Source organism: Megalobrama amblycephala, linkage group LG1 (genome assembly GCF_018812025.1).
Source record: "Megalobrama amblycephala isolate DHTTF-2021 linkage group LG1, ASM1881202v1, whole genome shotgun sequence".
Classification (NCBI taxonomy): Eukaryota; Metazoa; Chordata; class Actinopteri; order Cypriniformes; family Xenocyprididae; genus Megalobrama; species Megalobrama amblycephala.
The window spans coordinates 21,079,419-21,096,870 of record NC_063044.1 but is presented as its reverse complement, the minus strand read 5'-3'; the positions used below and the strand labels follow the sequence as shown (position 1 = coordinate 21,096,870).

The 17,452-nt window shown below is 38.5% G+C and overlaps 2 protein-coding genes across 3 annotated transcripts in view; both read left to right on the top strand.

Moving 5' to 3' along the window:
• LOC125244061 (stonustoxin subunit alpha-like) overlaps positions 1-17,452 on the top strand; it is a 1,172,099-nt gene that overhangs the window by 914,433 nt on the left and 240,214 nt on the right. The window lies entirely within an intron of this gene.
• LOC125244190 (gastrula zinc finger protein XlCGF57.1-like) overlaps positions 2,020-17,452 on the top strand; it is a 45,185-nt gene continuing 29,752 nt past the window's right edge. The window contains exons 1-2 of the mRNA XM_048154229.1: positions 2,020-5,075; positions 5,958-6,967. Coding sequence (XP_048010186.1) covers positions 5,018-5,075; positions 5,958-6,967 — 1,068 coding nt within the window. The 5' untranslated portion in view covers positions 2,020-5,017. The remainder of the gene's footprint in view (positions 5,076-5,957; positions 6,968-17,452) is intronic.

The window sequence follows — 17,452 nt, the reverse complement described above, 5'->3', positions numbered from 1 at the left end:
GATCTGAAACAGGCATTGATGAACATCTGAATGTGGGGGATGATTTTACTGTTTCAGTATTAAAGGTAAATCAGACATTCAGGTACAAGAACTACTACAGAAGATCGAAGGAATGATGATGGGAAATGGGGGGAGATTTATCATGGAACGAATTAAGAGGAGCAACAGCAAGTTAATATTGTCAGTTGTAGGTTGTTTTATTGTTATGTTGTAAATGACAATAATAGAAACACGGCAGTTTGTTCACTAAGTGTAAGTCACTAGTTTGTCACATTGACCTTAAGCGAAAAATCCATACAGTCTGTATTTACAGTGATTTGATCATTCTGTTGTAGTTTCAGGAGAAAATTCAGATTTTCCAAGCAGACACTAAGCAACCACCAAACTGTCTGCTTATTGTGGCTGTAAGGAAACTACTTTGTTGCTCAGCACATAAAGATGAACTACTTATCATGATTTCAGACTGTGGTGGTGTGGTTTCTCCACTGCATGGATCTTCATGTGTATCTTCAGGTTACTTTTAATAGTGAAACTCTTTCCACACTGATCACACGTGTGCGGCTTCTCTCTGCTGTGGATCTTCTCATGCCGTTTCAGATGTGCTAACTGACTGAATCTCTTGTCACACTGTGAACACTTGTATGGTTTTTCTCCAGTGCGGATCTTCTCATGTGTTTTAAGATGTGATGAATCTAACTGACCGAATCTTGTCACAGTGTGAACACTTGTAAGGTTTTTCTCCAGTGTGGATCCTCTCATGTGCTTTCAGAGATGATGACACACTGAATCTCTTGACTGTAATTGTAAGGTTTTTCTCTTGTCATGTGTTTTCAGTGTGAATCACTGAATCTCTTGTCACAGTATGAACACTTGTAAGGTTTTTCTCCAGTGTGGATCTTCTCATGTGTTTTCAGAGATGATGACACACTGAATCTCTTGTCACAGTGTGAACACCTGTAAGGTTTTACTCCAGTGTGAATTCTCTGGTGCTGTTTTAAATGGTTTGCTGTAGTAAAAGTCTTCTCACACTCAAAGCACACGTACTCTCTCACACCAGTGTGTATTTTCTCGTGTTCATATAAATATGGCAGCTTGAAAAACTTTTTCCACACATAGAACATGAATATGGCTTCTCTTTTGTATGAATTTTCAGATGTGTCTTCAGGTTTGATGCCCAGCGAAACGTTTTGCCACATTCATGACATGCAAACTGCTTCTCTCCGGTATGAACTCCACTGTGAATCTCAAGACTTTGTTTTGTTGTGAAACTCTTCCCACACAGATCACATATGTGTGACTTCTCTCCAGTGTGAACTTTCATATGACTCTTAAGATGTCCTTTTTGTGTGAAGCTCTTCCCACACTGATCACATGTGAACGGCTTCTCTCCTGTATGAACTCTCATGTGAACATCAAGACTATGTTTGGAAGGGAAACTCTTTCCACACTGAGTGCAGATTGTAGATTTCTTGTCTCTTTTCTTTAAAAATGTCTTTTTACTCTTTGAGTGACTCAAAGGTTTTTCTCCAGGTTTGACATGATGTTCCTCCTCCACTTCACTCAGTTCTTCACTCTCCTCCTTCACTTCCATCAGCAATGAAATTACAAAAAAAGTTAATATTCAGTATATTAAAGTGATTCAAAATGAGGATTATGAAGTGAAAGAACATAAAAGTGAATCTTTATGTACTGAAGTAGACAACTGCTATAAAATATTCTGATCACTTTGATGCCTTTTTATATATTTATTATATGTCCCTGAAACAATTATTATATTTAAAACATTATAGACAAATCACTGTTGTATTTGTCTGTAGTGTACTGTTTCTGTAGTAAGAACTATTAAATAACTTCTACATTTTATGAAAAATACAACTTTATCAGTAACTATAAATCAGCTTTTGCTTAGGTCAAGCTTAAAACCCTGTCAGCCATTCTGGAAAGTGAATTTACTTGATGCAGTTTGGTGTTTACTGATATTACTATTTTTTTTATTTTGAAACATGTCTAAAATGTTGGTTACATTGTTGCAAATTTTGAACCAGATATAAAATAAATGTAAAATAATCTGTATTTTGACCTGATGTTGACAATCAATTTGAACATTTTTCAAATCTCACTTTACTGACCATTTGTTGAATATTAGATTAAATGCATATCTAAATGTGTAGCTGAATCTTTCCAACATGAATGTTGTTCAGCATCATGAACGAATGAAGAATAAACACCAACCTCTTTGTTCTTCAGTATCTTCAGTGTGTTTCATTCTGCAGGGTTCTGGATCACTCATGTTCTCTCTGTCCTCTTTAATAAACTCCGTCTTTACTGGTTTCAGCTCTTCCTGATGCTCATCTGATGGGAATATTCCAGCATTTATTGATGCATTCCAGTGGGAGGAGCTTCACTGATGATGAATCCCAGTGTGGGAGGAGCTGATCTGCCAAAATAAAAATATATCAGTTATGGGGTTTGTTTTATATATATAAATGATAACAGAATATAATGTAGCAAAATTATTCCAAATATGGATAATGGTAAGAAAAACAGTTAAAAGCACAAAGACAAAAATAATTGTTCATATTTGAGGTCCACAAATCCTCTCAGTCTATTGACAGCAATGAAATGAGCTTTAAGTGTCAATTTACAGCAGATCTGAAGACATCAGCATAATAAATGAGGTGAAAACAGGAACTATTGACATGAAATAAAAAGTGTTTTCAGCAGTTTCTCTGTTAATATTGATGATCCTCAGACTATCAACACTCATTCAACAAGACATTCACATCATCTCACTTTATTCTGAGTGTTTGCTGTTAGAAACTGATTATTGGAGTCAGGATATATGAGAAAAGACCATAAAATTGCTCTACTGAAAGTCAATACTGTTATTTCTCACAACATGACATGGATAAAACACCAATAATACAAAAACAAACACTAATGACACTCATCTTCATCAACCACTGCTGCTTAATAACTATGAATTAACTATAACTATGAAACATGGTTTGATTTTATGATAAGATTCATTGTAATAATAAAGTAAAATAAAGTTAAAGTAATTAGATCTTTAACATGTAACAGTTTTATGTGCAGAAACTGAAAACTCTCCCCGTCTCAGACTCACAAATCCTGCTGGAAAGATCTCACTTCAAAAACTTAAGAAATTTTAGATTTCTACTTAAACTATTTGCAATTTTTGTAAAGCTTTCATTCACTGTATGGACATCATTGCATAAGGAACTACTTTGTCACTTTCTGGAACATGTTTTTTATTAATATGGTCATTCATCTAAAACTATTATAAAGGTTTTGCTTTTAATTTAGTATGATGTTGTTATTAAACAGTGTTTAGTTTTGTTTCTGAATGAAATCGGGTGAATCAATGATTTAGTGGTGCACTCATAAAGAGAGCCATTTACTTCTTTCCTGAATGAATCAGCCGTTTGAATGAATTGAATGATTGGAAAGGACTCAATAACTCACTCATTTAGACATTTACTTCCACCTACTGGCAGTTTTAGATTCTTTTTTAGAGTACAAATTTCCATATTAATAATTAATAATTATCATTTACTCACCCTCATGTTGAATCAAATGAAATATTTAAAGCTACTTTTTGTCTCTTATATGATCTATTGGGGATAATTTCTCAGCCAAATTTGACATGCGATTAAATTGTGATTAATTAATCACCACATTGTGCAATTAATCAGATTAATTTATCTAAAACTAAATGTTTTGTTTTTATTTGGTAAAATGTTTAGCAGTAGTGGTTGTTGAAGATGAGTGCCATTAGTGTTTGTTTTTGTATTATTTGTGTCACATTGTGAGAAATAACAGTATTGTCTTTCAATAGAGCAGTTTTATAGTTTTTTCTCATATATTTTCAGACTCCATAATCAGTTTCTAACAGCAAACACTCCGAATAAAGTGAGATGATCTGAATGTCTTGTTGAATGAGTGTTGATAGTCTGAGGATCATCAATATTAACAGAGAAACTGCTGAAAACACTCTTTATTTCATGTCAATAGTTCCTGTTTTCACCTCATTTATTATGCTGATGTCTTCAGATCTGCTGTAAATTGACACTTAAAGCTCATTTCATTACTCTCAACAGACTGAGGGGATTTGTTGACTACAAATATGAACAATTATTTTTGTCTTTATGTGTAGAACTGTTTTTCAGTTCTTTACTACTTTTCTAGATATTTGTCAATATTTTAATGGAGAAACAGAATTAAGTTCTGAATTAGCATCAGATGCTTTACGATAGACCGATATAAATTCTGAATGCATTTAGTTTGTGGGTGAAATACAAAAAGGGTTAATATAGCAAAAAAGAAAAAAAAGCATATTTCAGACATATTTAGAACAAGAATCATTTGACAACATTCAAACACTGTATTGAAGGATCACAGTGAAGCCCAAAATACTATTTAATTGTCATTTTAAATCTTTATTCTTTGCCACTTTCCTTCAAACCACCAGGTTTCACTCAGTTGTCAGCAAGAAGTTTTTAATCATTTAAAATATAATGAAATTTAGTATGATCTCTTTTTCTTTTATATATTTTTATTAAGTACAGATCAAAATAACTGATTCCTTTTTGCATTAAATATATCTGTTACACTAAATGATGATGGGACATTAAAATATTTTATTTTCACAAAAGTAATTTGAAACATTAAACAGACACATTTCATTTAGTGGGTTTTCTATGTAAAATCTCTTTTGTACATTTCATTTGATACAGACACTAGAGTTTGATGATTTTAACCTTATAAAAACAAACACAGTTACTGATTTATTTTTGATTTGGGCAGATCAGCTCCTCCAGCCAATCTGCTGTTCAGTCAACAAAGCCCCGCCCACTGCAATTTACTTAATGAAGCTCCTTCCTTAGCAGTCACATCATCCGTGAAGCTCCTCCCACTGCAGTTCATCAATAAATGCTGGAATATTCCCATCAGACGAGCATCAGAGCATCAGGAAGAGCTGAAAACTGCAAAGAACATGAGTGATCCAGAACCCTGCAGAATGAAACACACTGAAGATACTGAAGAACAAAGAGGTTGGTGTTTATTCTTCATTCATTCATGATGCTGAACAACATTCATGTTAGAAAGATTCAAGCACTTCTGCACATTTAGAGAAACAGTTAAACTATGAAATTAAACAATGTTATTTTCTAACAAAAGATCAGTAAACGGAGGTTTGAGAAACTTTCATATTGATTGTCAACATCAGATCAAACTAAATATTTTACATTTTCATACCCGGTTCTCAATTTGCAATTGTGTTACCAGAATTTAGTCATTTTCAATAGTTTTCAACACTGTTCAACTGTCCAGAATGGTTGACAGGATTCTGAGTGTAACTTGAGCAAAATCTCTTCTTACAGTAACAGCCGAAACCTAAAATTGTGGTAATTTTGGTGACATATGATGGTATAAAAACATCAAAACAGCAATATCAATAGCCAATATATGGCTGTAGTACACAACGACTGCATATAGGCTGAAATATAGGCTGAAACTTAATTTAACGTAATTTTAACCACAATTTTAGGTTTTGGCTACCTGAACTTGCTGGAATTATTTTTTACTTAAGTAATATAACATAAAAATAAGTTTATTTTACATAAAAAATATACCTCAGTCAGGTATACATTTCTTATGCTTAGATTTATGCTTTGAGCAATTGATGTTATGTATTTCTTATTTTTAAATTGTCTTCTAAATGTCTAATTGTGTAACTGGCATGATACATTTTTACCTGTCAAATAAAATGTTATACTTTATTCATTCAGAACTCTGCATCAAAATGAGCTGAATATTTTAAAGCAGTTGTCTATCACAGGAAGTCTCAATTTTATGACCTTTCACTTCATATTTCTCTCTTTAAATTATTTTGATCATTATTTTGAAATTTAAATGACTTTCTTTCATTTCAGAGCTGATGGAAGTGAGCGAAGTGGAGGAGGAACATCATGACAAACCTGGAGAAAAACCTTTGAGTCACTCAAAGACTGAAAAGACATTTTTAAAGAAAAGAGACAAGAAATCTACAACCTGCACTCAGTGTGGAAAGAGTTTCTCAAAGAAACAACATCTTGAGCTTCACATGAGAGTTCATACAGGAGAGAAGCCGTTCACATGTGATCAATGTGGAAAGAGTTTCTCAACCAAACAAAATCTTCAGGTTCACATGAGAGTTCATACAGGAGAGAAGCTGTTCACATGTGATCAGTGTGGGAAGAGTTTCACACAAAGAGGAAATCTTAAGGAACACATGAGAGTTCACACTGGAGAGAAGCCACACACATGTGATCAGTGTGGGAAGAGTTTCACACAAAAAGGATATCTTAAGGTTCACATGAGAGTTCACACTGGAGAGAAGCCACACACATGTGATCAGTGTGGGAAGAGCTGCACGCGATCATCAAACCTTAAAGAACACATGAGGAACCACACCGGAGAGAGACCGTTCACATGTCATCAGTGTGGCAAAACATTTAGTTGGGAATCAACCTTCAAGAAACACCTGAGAGTTCATACAAAAGAGAAGCCACATTCATGTTCTGTGTGTGGAAAGAGTTTTTCACAGCTGTCATATTTAAATGAACATGAGAAAATACACACTGGTGTGAGAGAGTACATGTGCTTTGAGTGTGAGAAGACTTTTACTACAGCAAACCATTTAAAACAGCACCAGAGAATTCACACTGGAGAAAAACCTTACAGGTGTTCACAGTGTGACAAGAGATTCAGTCAGTCAGTAAATCTGAAAACACATGAGAGGATCCACACCGGAGAAAAACCTTACAAGTGTTCACAGTGTGACAAGAGATTCATTCAGTCATCATCTCTGAAAAAGCATGAGAAGATCCACAGCAGAGAGAAGCAGCACACGTGTGATCAGTGTGGAAAGAGTTTCTCTTTTGAAAATCAGCTGAAGATACACATGAAGATCCATGCAGTGGAGAAACCACATCACCACAGTCTGAAATCACGATAAGTAGTTCATCTTTGTGCTCAGCAACAGTGTCTCTTCTGTCTAAGTTTAACAGTCAGATATCTCCACATATAGTTGGCGCTGTTGCTCTGTGGCTGCTGTTGAATTATCCAGATTGTGGATGAGGAGAGACCCCGACATGCCTCATTCATTCATTTATTCATAGTTAGCCGTTTTTCAATATGTGTTCTTGTCTGTACTTGTGTGAAACATCATCAGTCTCTGCCCAAGTACTGTTCCAATTCAAAGTGCACATCTAGCTAAGTACAGTTCAAATCCCAGTATGTGTTGTTGATCCACCATTTTATCGAGGATGCATCGAGAGGTGACTTGTGCGGACTTGAGACAGCCAGCTATCCCAGAATGCATCGCACACTAACCAGCAAGCGTCAATAGTAAAACAGAAAACCTGTGTAATTCAAACATAACTACAGTTATTATGTCATATGTAGTTTAAAGAGTTTTTCAGGTAAGAATATACTGGTTTAAAGCTCAAATTTGTGGTTTATTTTTAAAAGTAGTGCCTATTTGGAGTTTGGGTGCTCATGTACCCCGCCGAGAACAGCCTAACCTCGGCTAATCCTTCTGAAATTTGTCACTGGTTCTGGTGTTTCTGTAGTGGTTAAACATGAGATATAATTAATCTTTTGTAATTTTAACAGGTGATCTTTGGTCTCATGAATCTATAATTTGAACTAAAAGTGAAATCTCATAACTTTATATAGTTAGGCATTATAGTTTATTGTTGTGGCCTACTTGAGCACTGACTTTGTATGTTTGACTGAATCGTTTGCTTTATTTTTTATTGTAGCTGCTTGTACTTCCATAATGGCTATTATTGACCATTAAAACTGACATTTAACAAAAAGAGTCAGGGTTGTGTTTTATATTTGAAGTGTTACAAGCTCTCCTAGTCTATGGTTGGGAGACAGTAAACAAGATTAAGTTAAATTAGAAAGAGAAACAAAACCAAAGAACATGGTGGTTTTCTTTCAGTCCTCTGCCCCAGAAATGTGAATGAGCCACTCATTTATATAAAATTTATTTTAATTATGCAGGGAAAATGGAAGCAAACAGTTGTCCAAAACAACAAACAAAAGAATTACTAACTGTTAGAATGAAAACTAAATGACATATGCAGGTAAAAGAAATACACAACATAGGCTTCTCTCCCTGGCTAACCAAAAACAGGCATAAACATTACAAAAGAAAAGTGGCACCCCCTCCAACAGCTCCCTTTAACATAAAATGTATTTAATATAAGAAAATACAATAACTTTTAGTTACCAAAACAATGTTAGAAAGAAAAAAAGAAACCACTTCCTGGTAACGATAGGCCTCAGGGACAAGTTTGTATGCTAGTAACACTGCAGACTTGACCATGTCATAGTCAAAAGAGCTTTCTATAGGTAGAGATGAGCAAACTTCCTTTTCCTGTAAGGCTACACTGGAGTAATAAAGCCCACATATCCTTCGGCCACCTTAATTTATTAGCAACACATTTGAATGCAACAAAGTAAGAGTCGACTTCTGTTTCTCTGAATGGAGGCACAAGTCTTATATACTTACTGGCGTTGAAACTATCACTAGAGGGTGCATGCGAAAAATCCTCAGTGTCTGTACTACCAGCAGTAAGGGTGACCGATGTAGGTCTAGTATGTGGAATTGGAACTGGCTTTACTGTCAAATGCTGTGCTTCCAAATCCAATTTATGTAACTGGATATCTCTATCAGCCTGCCTCTCCACTACTCTAAGCTTTGTCATTTCCGCCTCACAATCCTGTTTTTTAATCAAAAGATCCAATTCCTTTAACTTCAACACAATCTTTGGATCTTGAGACATAACAGAGTCAGAGTTGGTATTCGCATCTTCAGCCTCAAATGATGCTTCAGACTGAACTTCAACACCTTCCTCCGACTCTCTAGGCAAAATACCCGCATTTACTAATTTCTCAAACAAGTCATCCTTAAGTACTTGCTTTGTGACCTCTTTCTTAACAGAAATATCAAAGAATTCTACTATCACAACGATTAAAGGCTTCAATTGTAGGAGAAAGAGTAAATGCGGTAAAATCAAACTCCAAAATAAATACCACTGCTACAAATACTTACAATACTTTCCTCCACAGCTACAGTCGAAAACAGGTCAAACAATCTTTAGAGAAAAAGAGTACTTACCACCAGCCAATTACTGGACAGATAAGCCCCCACTTGTTACAAGCTCTCACAGTCTAGGGTTGGGAGACAGTAACAGGGTTAAATTAAATTAGAAACAAAAACAAAACCAAAGAATGTGCCTGGGGGCACATTGGGGGGCATGTTCAGCTGCCTTGGGGGCGCGTTAAGAAAGGGGCCGCACACGGACGGCTCGACGAGCGGTTCCTTTCTGTCAATAGCTCTGCAGCCCAGAGAGCCTTCCATTCCTTCCTGATCTCCATTTTTGAGATCGGGAGGGCATGGAAAAACCCTAGCCGTTCAGGGGTGCGTTTCCCAAAGCGAACTATGGTCGCAAGTTCCGTCGTTACCAATAGAGTTCAATGGGACTTGCGACCATGGTTTACCAACGATGCTTTCGGGAAACTCACCCAAGATCTGAATCTGGGCCCAGACAGACGGGATTTTTGTGATCAGTCCCCCAGCTGCAATTTACATCTGCCCTCTCCTCTTCTTCTTCCACCTCCTATATATATATATATATATATATATATATATATATATATATATATATATATATATTTTTTTATTCATGTAACATGCTCAGATTCTTTTTACAGTCAGATTGATGGCTGGGCCCATAGTGATTATGTTTCTAACGGCCCGCTTTTGATAATGAGAGCCTCTTTTAGGCTGAAAAGAACCCTAAATTCCATCCTTTCATGTGGAAAATGAGAAATCTTCGGTCTTCGAGCCGCAGAAAAGGAAGCTGGGTCTATATTTTATGTTTTAAAATGGCCAGAGGTCCAGTATGGCTGCTCAGGTGCCTCCTCCTTCTTGGAGCAAGTCACAGAGACGGCAGGACTCGAAGAGAAAGAAGCAGGTTTTAAGGGAGGTGATCAATCGCAGATGCCAGCACCATCTGTAATTGATTACCTCTCATTGTGAGGGCGATTTTACACCTGCCCTCGCCACTTCTTCCTCCGCCTCCTGGGTTTTGACTCATTTAACATACTCAGGCGCTCCTTAAACAGTCAGGCTGATGGCTAGGCCCTTGATGAATATTTTTCTAAGGGCCCGCATTCTGGCTTGATAATAAAAGAGGCTCTTTTAGGCTTCAAAGAACCCTAGATTCCATCCTCCTTTGTGAAAGAAAAGGAAAAGAGGAGTCTTTGGCCACAGGAAGGTAAGCTAGGTCTATATTTATGTTTCTAAATATGTTGACCTTGTGCTCCTGTACATTTTTTCCTGAGTATGTAGTCGGAAAAAGTAAGGGGTTTTTGGGCAAACTGAAGTTTGAAGTTTGAGTTAGCACTCGTCAGTTCAGTTACTATTTATGTCTAGTGTCGGCCTTAATCGGCCGCCTGACATTGTTTGCTTGTTGATCTTCACTTTATTTCCTCTTATTCAGTGGAATTCAGAGGTGAAGCCCAGGCATTGCTATGCTTCGTGTGGCCCTGTAGGCCTACAGCTTAGTGGCCCAGGCTAGGACTAGGTTTAGGTGTTTATTATTATAAATCACCCTTTGTATTATTATCCCTTGGTAGGTTGTATAGTTCCTAGTTCTGGCCTCCTCCTGAGGGAGTTGTTAGGCCTTATGCCCATTTCCCCTTGTTTATTGTGTAGGTGCAATGGCTGAGGTTAGCAGCTAAGGTAGTAGGCTGTTATGAGCCTCCTTGATGCAGTGGTCTCAGGTGGTTGGCCCTTATCTTTGCGTAGATAAGTGTGTGCAGTGAAATAATATGTTATAGGCCCTAGTATAAGCCAAAATATGCTAGGCCCCACTCTCTAGAACTTAATTCATGCTATGAATTTGTCTTTCCCCTGAGCCTTTTGAATTAACATTCAAATTTGGGTTACAGTGCTAGCTTTTTTGCCTCCATTCTCTGGGGTTCAGAACAGATCTAGAATTCTGTTTGGTGAGAGCATTTATCCTTTACAGGATAGCACTTATTTGCAAAGCGTTATGTTTGCTTTGGGTTCTGGCTGTTGCCCTACATGTATGTGAGCTTTTCTCTAGTGCTGCCACAGTTTAGCACCTGTTCTCGTAATAGTAGACTTGTGTTAGCCTCTATTTAAAAGCATGGTGACTACTGTACTCCCCAGTTAGGGTTTGTGGTGTTTCACTGAGTGCATCACCTGTTGGAGTGCACAGTCAGGTTGAGTGTAGAGAACCTCGCTTTCAGTTTGGTTTCTGTTAGCTCCCGCTAGCTTAAACATTGCCACAACAGTTATATTGCTTATAACTGTAGGAGCTGTAGGCCTCCTTCTAGTTTAGCAGCTTGTGTTTACAAGTGTTGTTAGTATATGGTCATGAGTTTTGCTCACTTAGTTTAGCACTGCAACAGGTCTATGCTCGCGTCTGTTTGAGGTAGTAGGCAATTTGTAGGCCTCCCTTAGACCATGATAGCATTTCATTGTGCCCCTGTAATTGTGTAAATTCTGGTACATTGCCGGTTGGAATTTGTAGATTTAGCTCAGGTTGTGTTAAGCTAGTTTTCCACAACTGTTTGTTGGGTTTAGAGCTGGTCCCCTTTGAGCTTGGTCCCCTTTATAACCACTAGCTGGCGCCATGTGTTGTTGAAGTTGTAGGGCTCCTTTTATTTTACGTGTTGTTGAAGCTGTAGGCCTCCTTTCAGATTACTTGTTGGCACAGTTCTGTGTTGGTTTTGTTGTATAAGCCCATCACCGCCACTGGCCACGACTGCTTCTACTAAGAGTAGGCCCTAGATAAGGCCTCTCTCAGAGTATTATACTGACGCCATGTGTCTGTCTGAAGTTGTAGGCCTGTTTTTGGGCCTCTTTTAGATCATGATGGCATATGTTGTACTCCTCTTGCTTTAAAGAGTAAAAGGTGCTTTTACTGAGTACACTGCTTGTTGGATTGTATTAGGTGGACTGTTATGTGGGCACTTTACAGTCTTATCTGCTGTTGCTGTTGTGTGGTTGTTTCTTGCTCCCATCAAGATCGGTGTTCAAGGTGAGTGGCCTTGACAGGCCGCCCTTGGATTTTTCCCACTCCCACTTCTGGGGTTGTGACTTAAGCAGAATAACATGTATGAGTTTCTATTCCACATAGACCTATTGTCATGTTGTAGATCCTAGGATTGAGCAGATTCTGCTTCCTGCTTCGCTACTGTTCGGACGCTCTTGCTTACAGCTCTGCGCTCTGCTCTATTGCTTTTATATTTTATCTCCTAATTTTTACTAAAGCAAATAGGCACAGTGCTCAAACGACAAATCTTGGCACCAACAATCTTTTTAACTGGAAGAATTGCTACAAAAAAGGGGAATTTTTATCCAACCAGCCTCCCACTGACGGCAGCCATCAGCTTACTTTCCGGAGAAGGGAAAACACAGCTGCCTACATCCAAAAGGATTAGAAATAATATGCCTCCACTGGTTGAAGAATCTACCTGCTGCACAAACTGCCACAGACTTTTACAAAGTATTGCAGTTCTTGAAACAAAGTTACTTGCGGGACTACCAAACCAGAAGGAACACACAACAGAGCTTCATCATGGACGTCCTCAGCACACAGTCGGTGAGTCCCATGAATCTAATGCCCCTAAACAGACCGTACTGAGTGCCGAAATTGATCAACATATTAATCGATGCCACACACAGGGAGCGAGACCCAAAGGCACTCGAGGAATCAGATTGTCACGAGTATCACATATTAATGCAGTAGCATCCTCTACCCCAAACAATAGCTCCCTACCACCGCCAATACATCTGGAGAACAGATTTGAAGTGTTAATGAATGTGGGTGAGGAATCCCCAAACATGATCGGACACAGATCAAATCAGCCAGCAGCTAACACCGATGCTAACTGCCGCTCAAGGCTGAACAGTCAGCGGCACTAAGCTCAGAGAGCAGCCGAGCCCAGGACTCTGATAGTGGGTGACTCTATTATCAGAAACATTAGCAGTAGGGATACAACTACATGCTGCCTTCCACAAGCAACAGTTTCTGATGTAAACAGGGAACGTAAGAGCATTCTGATGAAATATAAGACTGCAAATCGACTAATCATCCATGTGGGGAAGAATGATATTCGGAAGGAGCAGTCAGAACTCCTTATGAGGGATTTCAATTAACTTTTTGAAATGCTTAAAAGACTAAAAGTTCAGTCGTTCATCAGTGGACCACTCCCAGCAAGAGGAACAAATAGATTTACACAGTTGCTTGGTCTTAACACATGGCTGCAAAAAACCTGCAACTTAAAAGGACTGAATTTCATCGACAACTTCAATCTGTTCTGGAGTCAGAGACAACTGTTCACTCATGATGGCCTGCACCCAAACAAACTGGGCTCAAGAGTGCTAAAGGACAATATCTACTTCTCCCTCCATCATCCTTCAGCAGTGTGTGCCAATCTGAATGGCACAAACACACCTGGACAGAGTACAACTGACCACAGGACTTCATTTCAGCACCTGAATGGACATGCGGCTGACACATCCCACAAGGTCTATGATAACACCACGCAGCCACAACAACCACTGCTCAAGGACACAATCCTGACTGAGCCCTGCCCACAGAGCTTACCGAGAGACAGTGACGTGTTAGAACTGCTCCAAGATTCAGCACCCAAGGATGACTTTCGGGAAAACAGCCAGGGAAGCCAGGACAACATATTACAGCCTCCGGTAACACCAGAGCAACAGCCCCTCTCACCGGACACGTTATCCCTTTCTCCAGCATCCCCTCTTCTGTGCTTCTCCGAGGAAATGGAGGAACTGGTGTATGCTGGAACCAAACTCTCCCACTCTTTTGCTGCGAGCCCCCAGATATCAACAAAAAAGCGCCAAGCCCCGAAACCACCAAAGCTTGTGGGCCCAGCTCGCCCTCCCCCTCCTCCTGCGAGAGCTCTTCGGCCCCTGCCACAACGCCAGGGCCCTCAACCTCCTCCATCTGTTCTAGGTGAACCAAAAACAACCGATAACAGCTCTCAGTGATGTGTGTCGGGTCCCCGCTATGATAACAGTGACTTAATCAAATGTTTACAGAACAAGTGGGAAACCAGTGTGCCTGTAGCTTTCTCTATTTCTGTTTTATTACGTGAAAAAAAGCCTTTTCAAACCGTTTGGCAAACCCATTTAATCTGCTACCTATTACACGTCAAACTAAGATTACTGTAGAGACAGAAAGTAAGACTGTTAAGTTAGCACTTTTAAACATCCGCTCACTTAAAAATAAATCACTTCTAGTCAATGACTTAATAACCACAAACAACCTAGATTTTATTCTTCTAAATGAAACATGGCTTGAAGACAGCTGACAGTGCAACAATCCTGAATGAAACGGCCCCTCCTAACTTTAATTTTATGAGTGTCTGCAGAGCTGTTAGGAGAGGTGGAGGTGTTGCTGCTCTATTTAAAGATGTCTATCAATGCAAGCAAGTGTCATTTGGTGATTACTTGTCTTTTGAATACTTGGGTATTGTGTTAAAAGGTGCTCCTCGCATTCTACTTATAGTTATCTACAGGCCTCCAAAATACTCTCCAGCCTTTGTGGAGGACTTTACAGAACTGTTATCAGCAATTTCCTCTGAGTTTGACTGTTTTGCTATTACTGGGGACTTTAACATCCACATAGAAAATGCAGAATCCAATATGGCAAAAGAAATCACAACTGTTTTTAATACTTTTGATCTGACTCAACATGTACATGGACCTACACACAATCGTGGACACACTCTAGATTTAATTATTAGTAAGGGTCTAAACATTTCATCCATTGTCATTAAGGATGTAGCGCTATCTGATCATTTCTGTATTTTCTTTGATTTATTGATCTCTCTGACTGTTGAAGCTAGATCTATCTCGGTCAAAAAGCGATGCTTAAATGAGAATACTAGTGCACTGATTATGAAGGCTATATCTTTAACACCAAGCATATCTGCAGACTGTTGATTTTCTCCTTGATTCTTTTAACTCAAAAGTACAGAATGTTATTGATAACATTGCTCCTGTGAAAGTCAGGAAGAAAAGTGGCAGACAAAAAGCACCATGGAGAAACTCAACAGCAGTGCAAAATATGAAAAGACAATGCAGAAAAGCTGAGCACATGTGGCGAAAGACAAAACTTGAAATCCATTATAACACCTATAAAGATATTCTTCATGCTTTCAATGTGGAATTAGGCAAAGCTAGACAGACCTTCTTCTCAAATATTATGAACAAAAACTTAAACAACACCGCACTCTTTTTGCTACTGTAGAGAGACTAACAAACCCCCCAAGTCAGATTCCCAGTGAAATGCTCTCAGACAGCAAATGCTGTGAGTTTGCTTCCTTCTTCTCTGAGAAAATTAATAATATCAGAAAGGCTGTGGTATCGCCTTCGGCCTGTCAGGATCAAAATCCTGATAGCCCGAATCCGAACAGAATGTGTTCTGCTGACAGACCCTTATGCAGACCAACTGAACTTAGAATTGATATGAATGCTTTGATTCAACAAGGAGTCCAAAGACAACAAGCAAAGCTCTTCCGGAAGATGGAGAAGAAGGCGTCGCAAGCGAAGAGTTGCTACCCTTGGCCAACATCGTATCAGCCCTACAGCCAAGGAAATAATTAAGTTGCTTAGACAACAACAGAGAATTAATGTTAAATTGATTTCATTGATTAAAAAATCTTTTGCTTTGAATAACTTTCATGCTGATCTAACTTGCATCACAGGAGGACTTGCAACACTCTTGTCTAGCAAGGTGCCTGCAAATTCTCCTGTGTCTGACTGAATTTCCTGTTGTGGTTTTTGAACATTGGGGCCAGGTATGAGTTGAAAGGGTTATAATTTTAGCAGAATAAAGGTTACTCGCTTTTTGCTGCACTTAGGCGTTGCGCTTGTTGCAACCAATATGTAATCCTCGCTTTGTATTTTAGGAAAGTGTGAAAACCGCTAACGGTTTAGACGTAGTAGGAAAATACCTTAAGACGAGGAAAAAACCTATATGTTATCTTATGCTTGCTATAGGAGTATAGAGGTTAACAGGAATCTGTGGGGCGTAGGTGTGTTTCCTTTACTATAGCTCAAGTTTTGTTTTTTTCTTACAATGTATGTTTTCTTTTCTTATACCAAATAAGGAGACGAATAAGGTCCTCCTCTTTCTGATGATTATAAAATGTGAAACCTGTATCAGAAGTTTGCCGATTGGTGAAGACTCCTCTCCTCTGTTTTGTATGAAGATTTTTTATTCTGAACTTTGTCATTAAAAGATACCAGTATAATTGGTAATTTGTAAACTCTTTTAAACAAATCTCAGAGTGAATTATTTTTATATAAACCTATTAACTGAAACCTGAATATAAATATATATTGTATATAAGATATATATACAAATATATATTAATTCCTTGCGAGCTCCAAGAGACGAATCCAGACTGAGTTTGGCTGGACCTTCCTTAGGCATTACTGATCAGCTGGTTTTATCATCTACCCCGGACATTCAGCAGGTAAAGGCTGTTTATTGATCAGCTTTTATGGGGGAAAGTGTTATTACATAGTTGGTTATTAATCGAAGGAAGTAAAAAATACAACAAGGCGATCAGCACATCCTTGAGCTGCACTGGGGTAAAACAAACTGCAGTTGTTAAGCCCCTCCTGAAAAAGAGCAGTCTGGATAACACCATATTGAGCAACTACAGGCCAATCTCAAATCTTCCTTTCATAAGCAAGATCATTGAAAAAGTTGTTTTCAATCAGCTGAACAAGTTCTTAAGCTTGAATGGATACTTTGACAACTTTCAATCTGGTTTCCGACTGCATCACAGCACAGAGACAGCACTCATAAAGATAATAAATGATATTCGCCTTAACACAGATACAGGTAAATTATCAGTGCTGGTTCTACTCGACCTCAGTGCTGCGTTTGACACTGTGGATCACAACATTCTTCTTGACAGGCTCGAAAACTGGGTTGGGCTTTCTGGGATGGTCCTTAAATGGTTCAGGTCATACTTAGAAGGGAGAGGTTATTATGTGAGTATCGGTGACCATAAGTCTGAGTGGACATCCATGACATGCGGAGTCCCTCAAGGTTCAATTCTTGCACCCCTCCTGTTCAACCTATATATGCTGCCACTGAGCCAAATAATGAGAAAGAACCAAATTGCATATCACAGCTATGCAGATGACACCCAGATTTACCTAGCCCTATCACCTAACGACTACAGCCCCATTGACTCCCTGTGCCAATGCATTGATGAAATTAAAAATTGGATGTGTCTAAACTTCCTTCAGTTAAACAAAGACAAAACTGAAATCATTGCGTTTGGA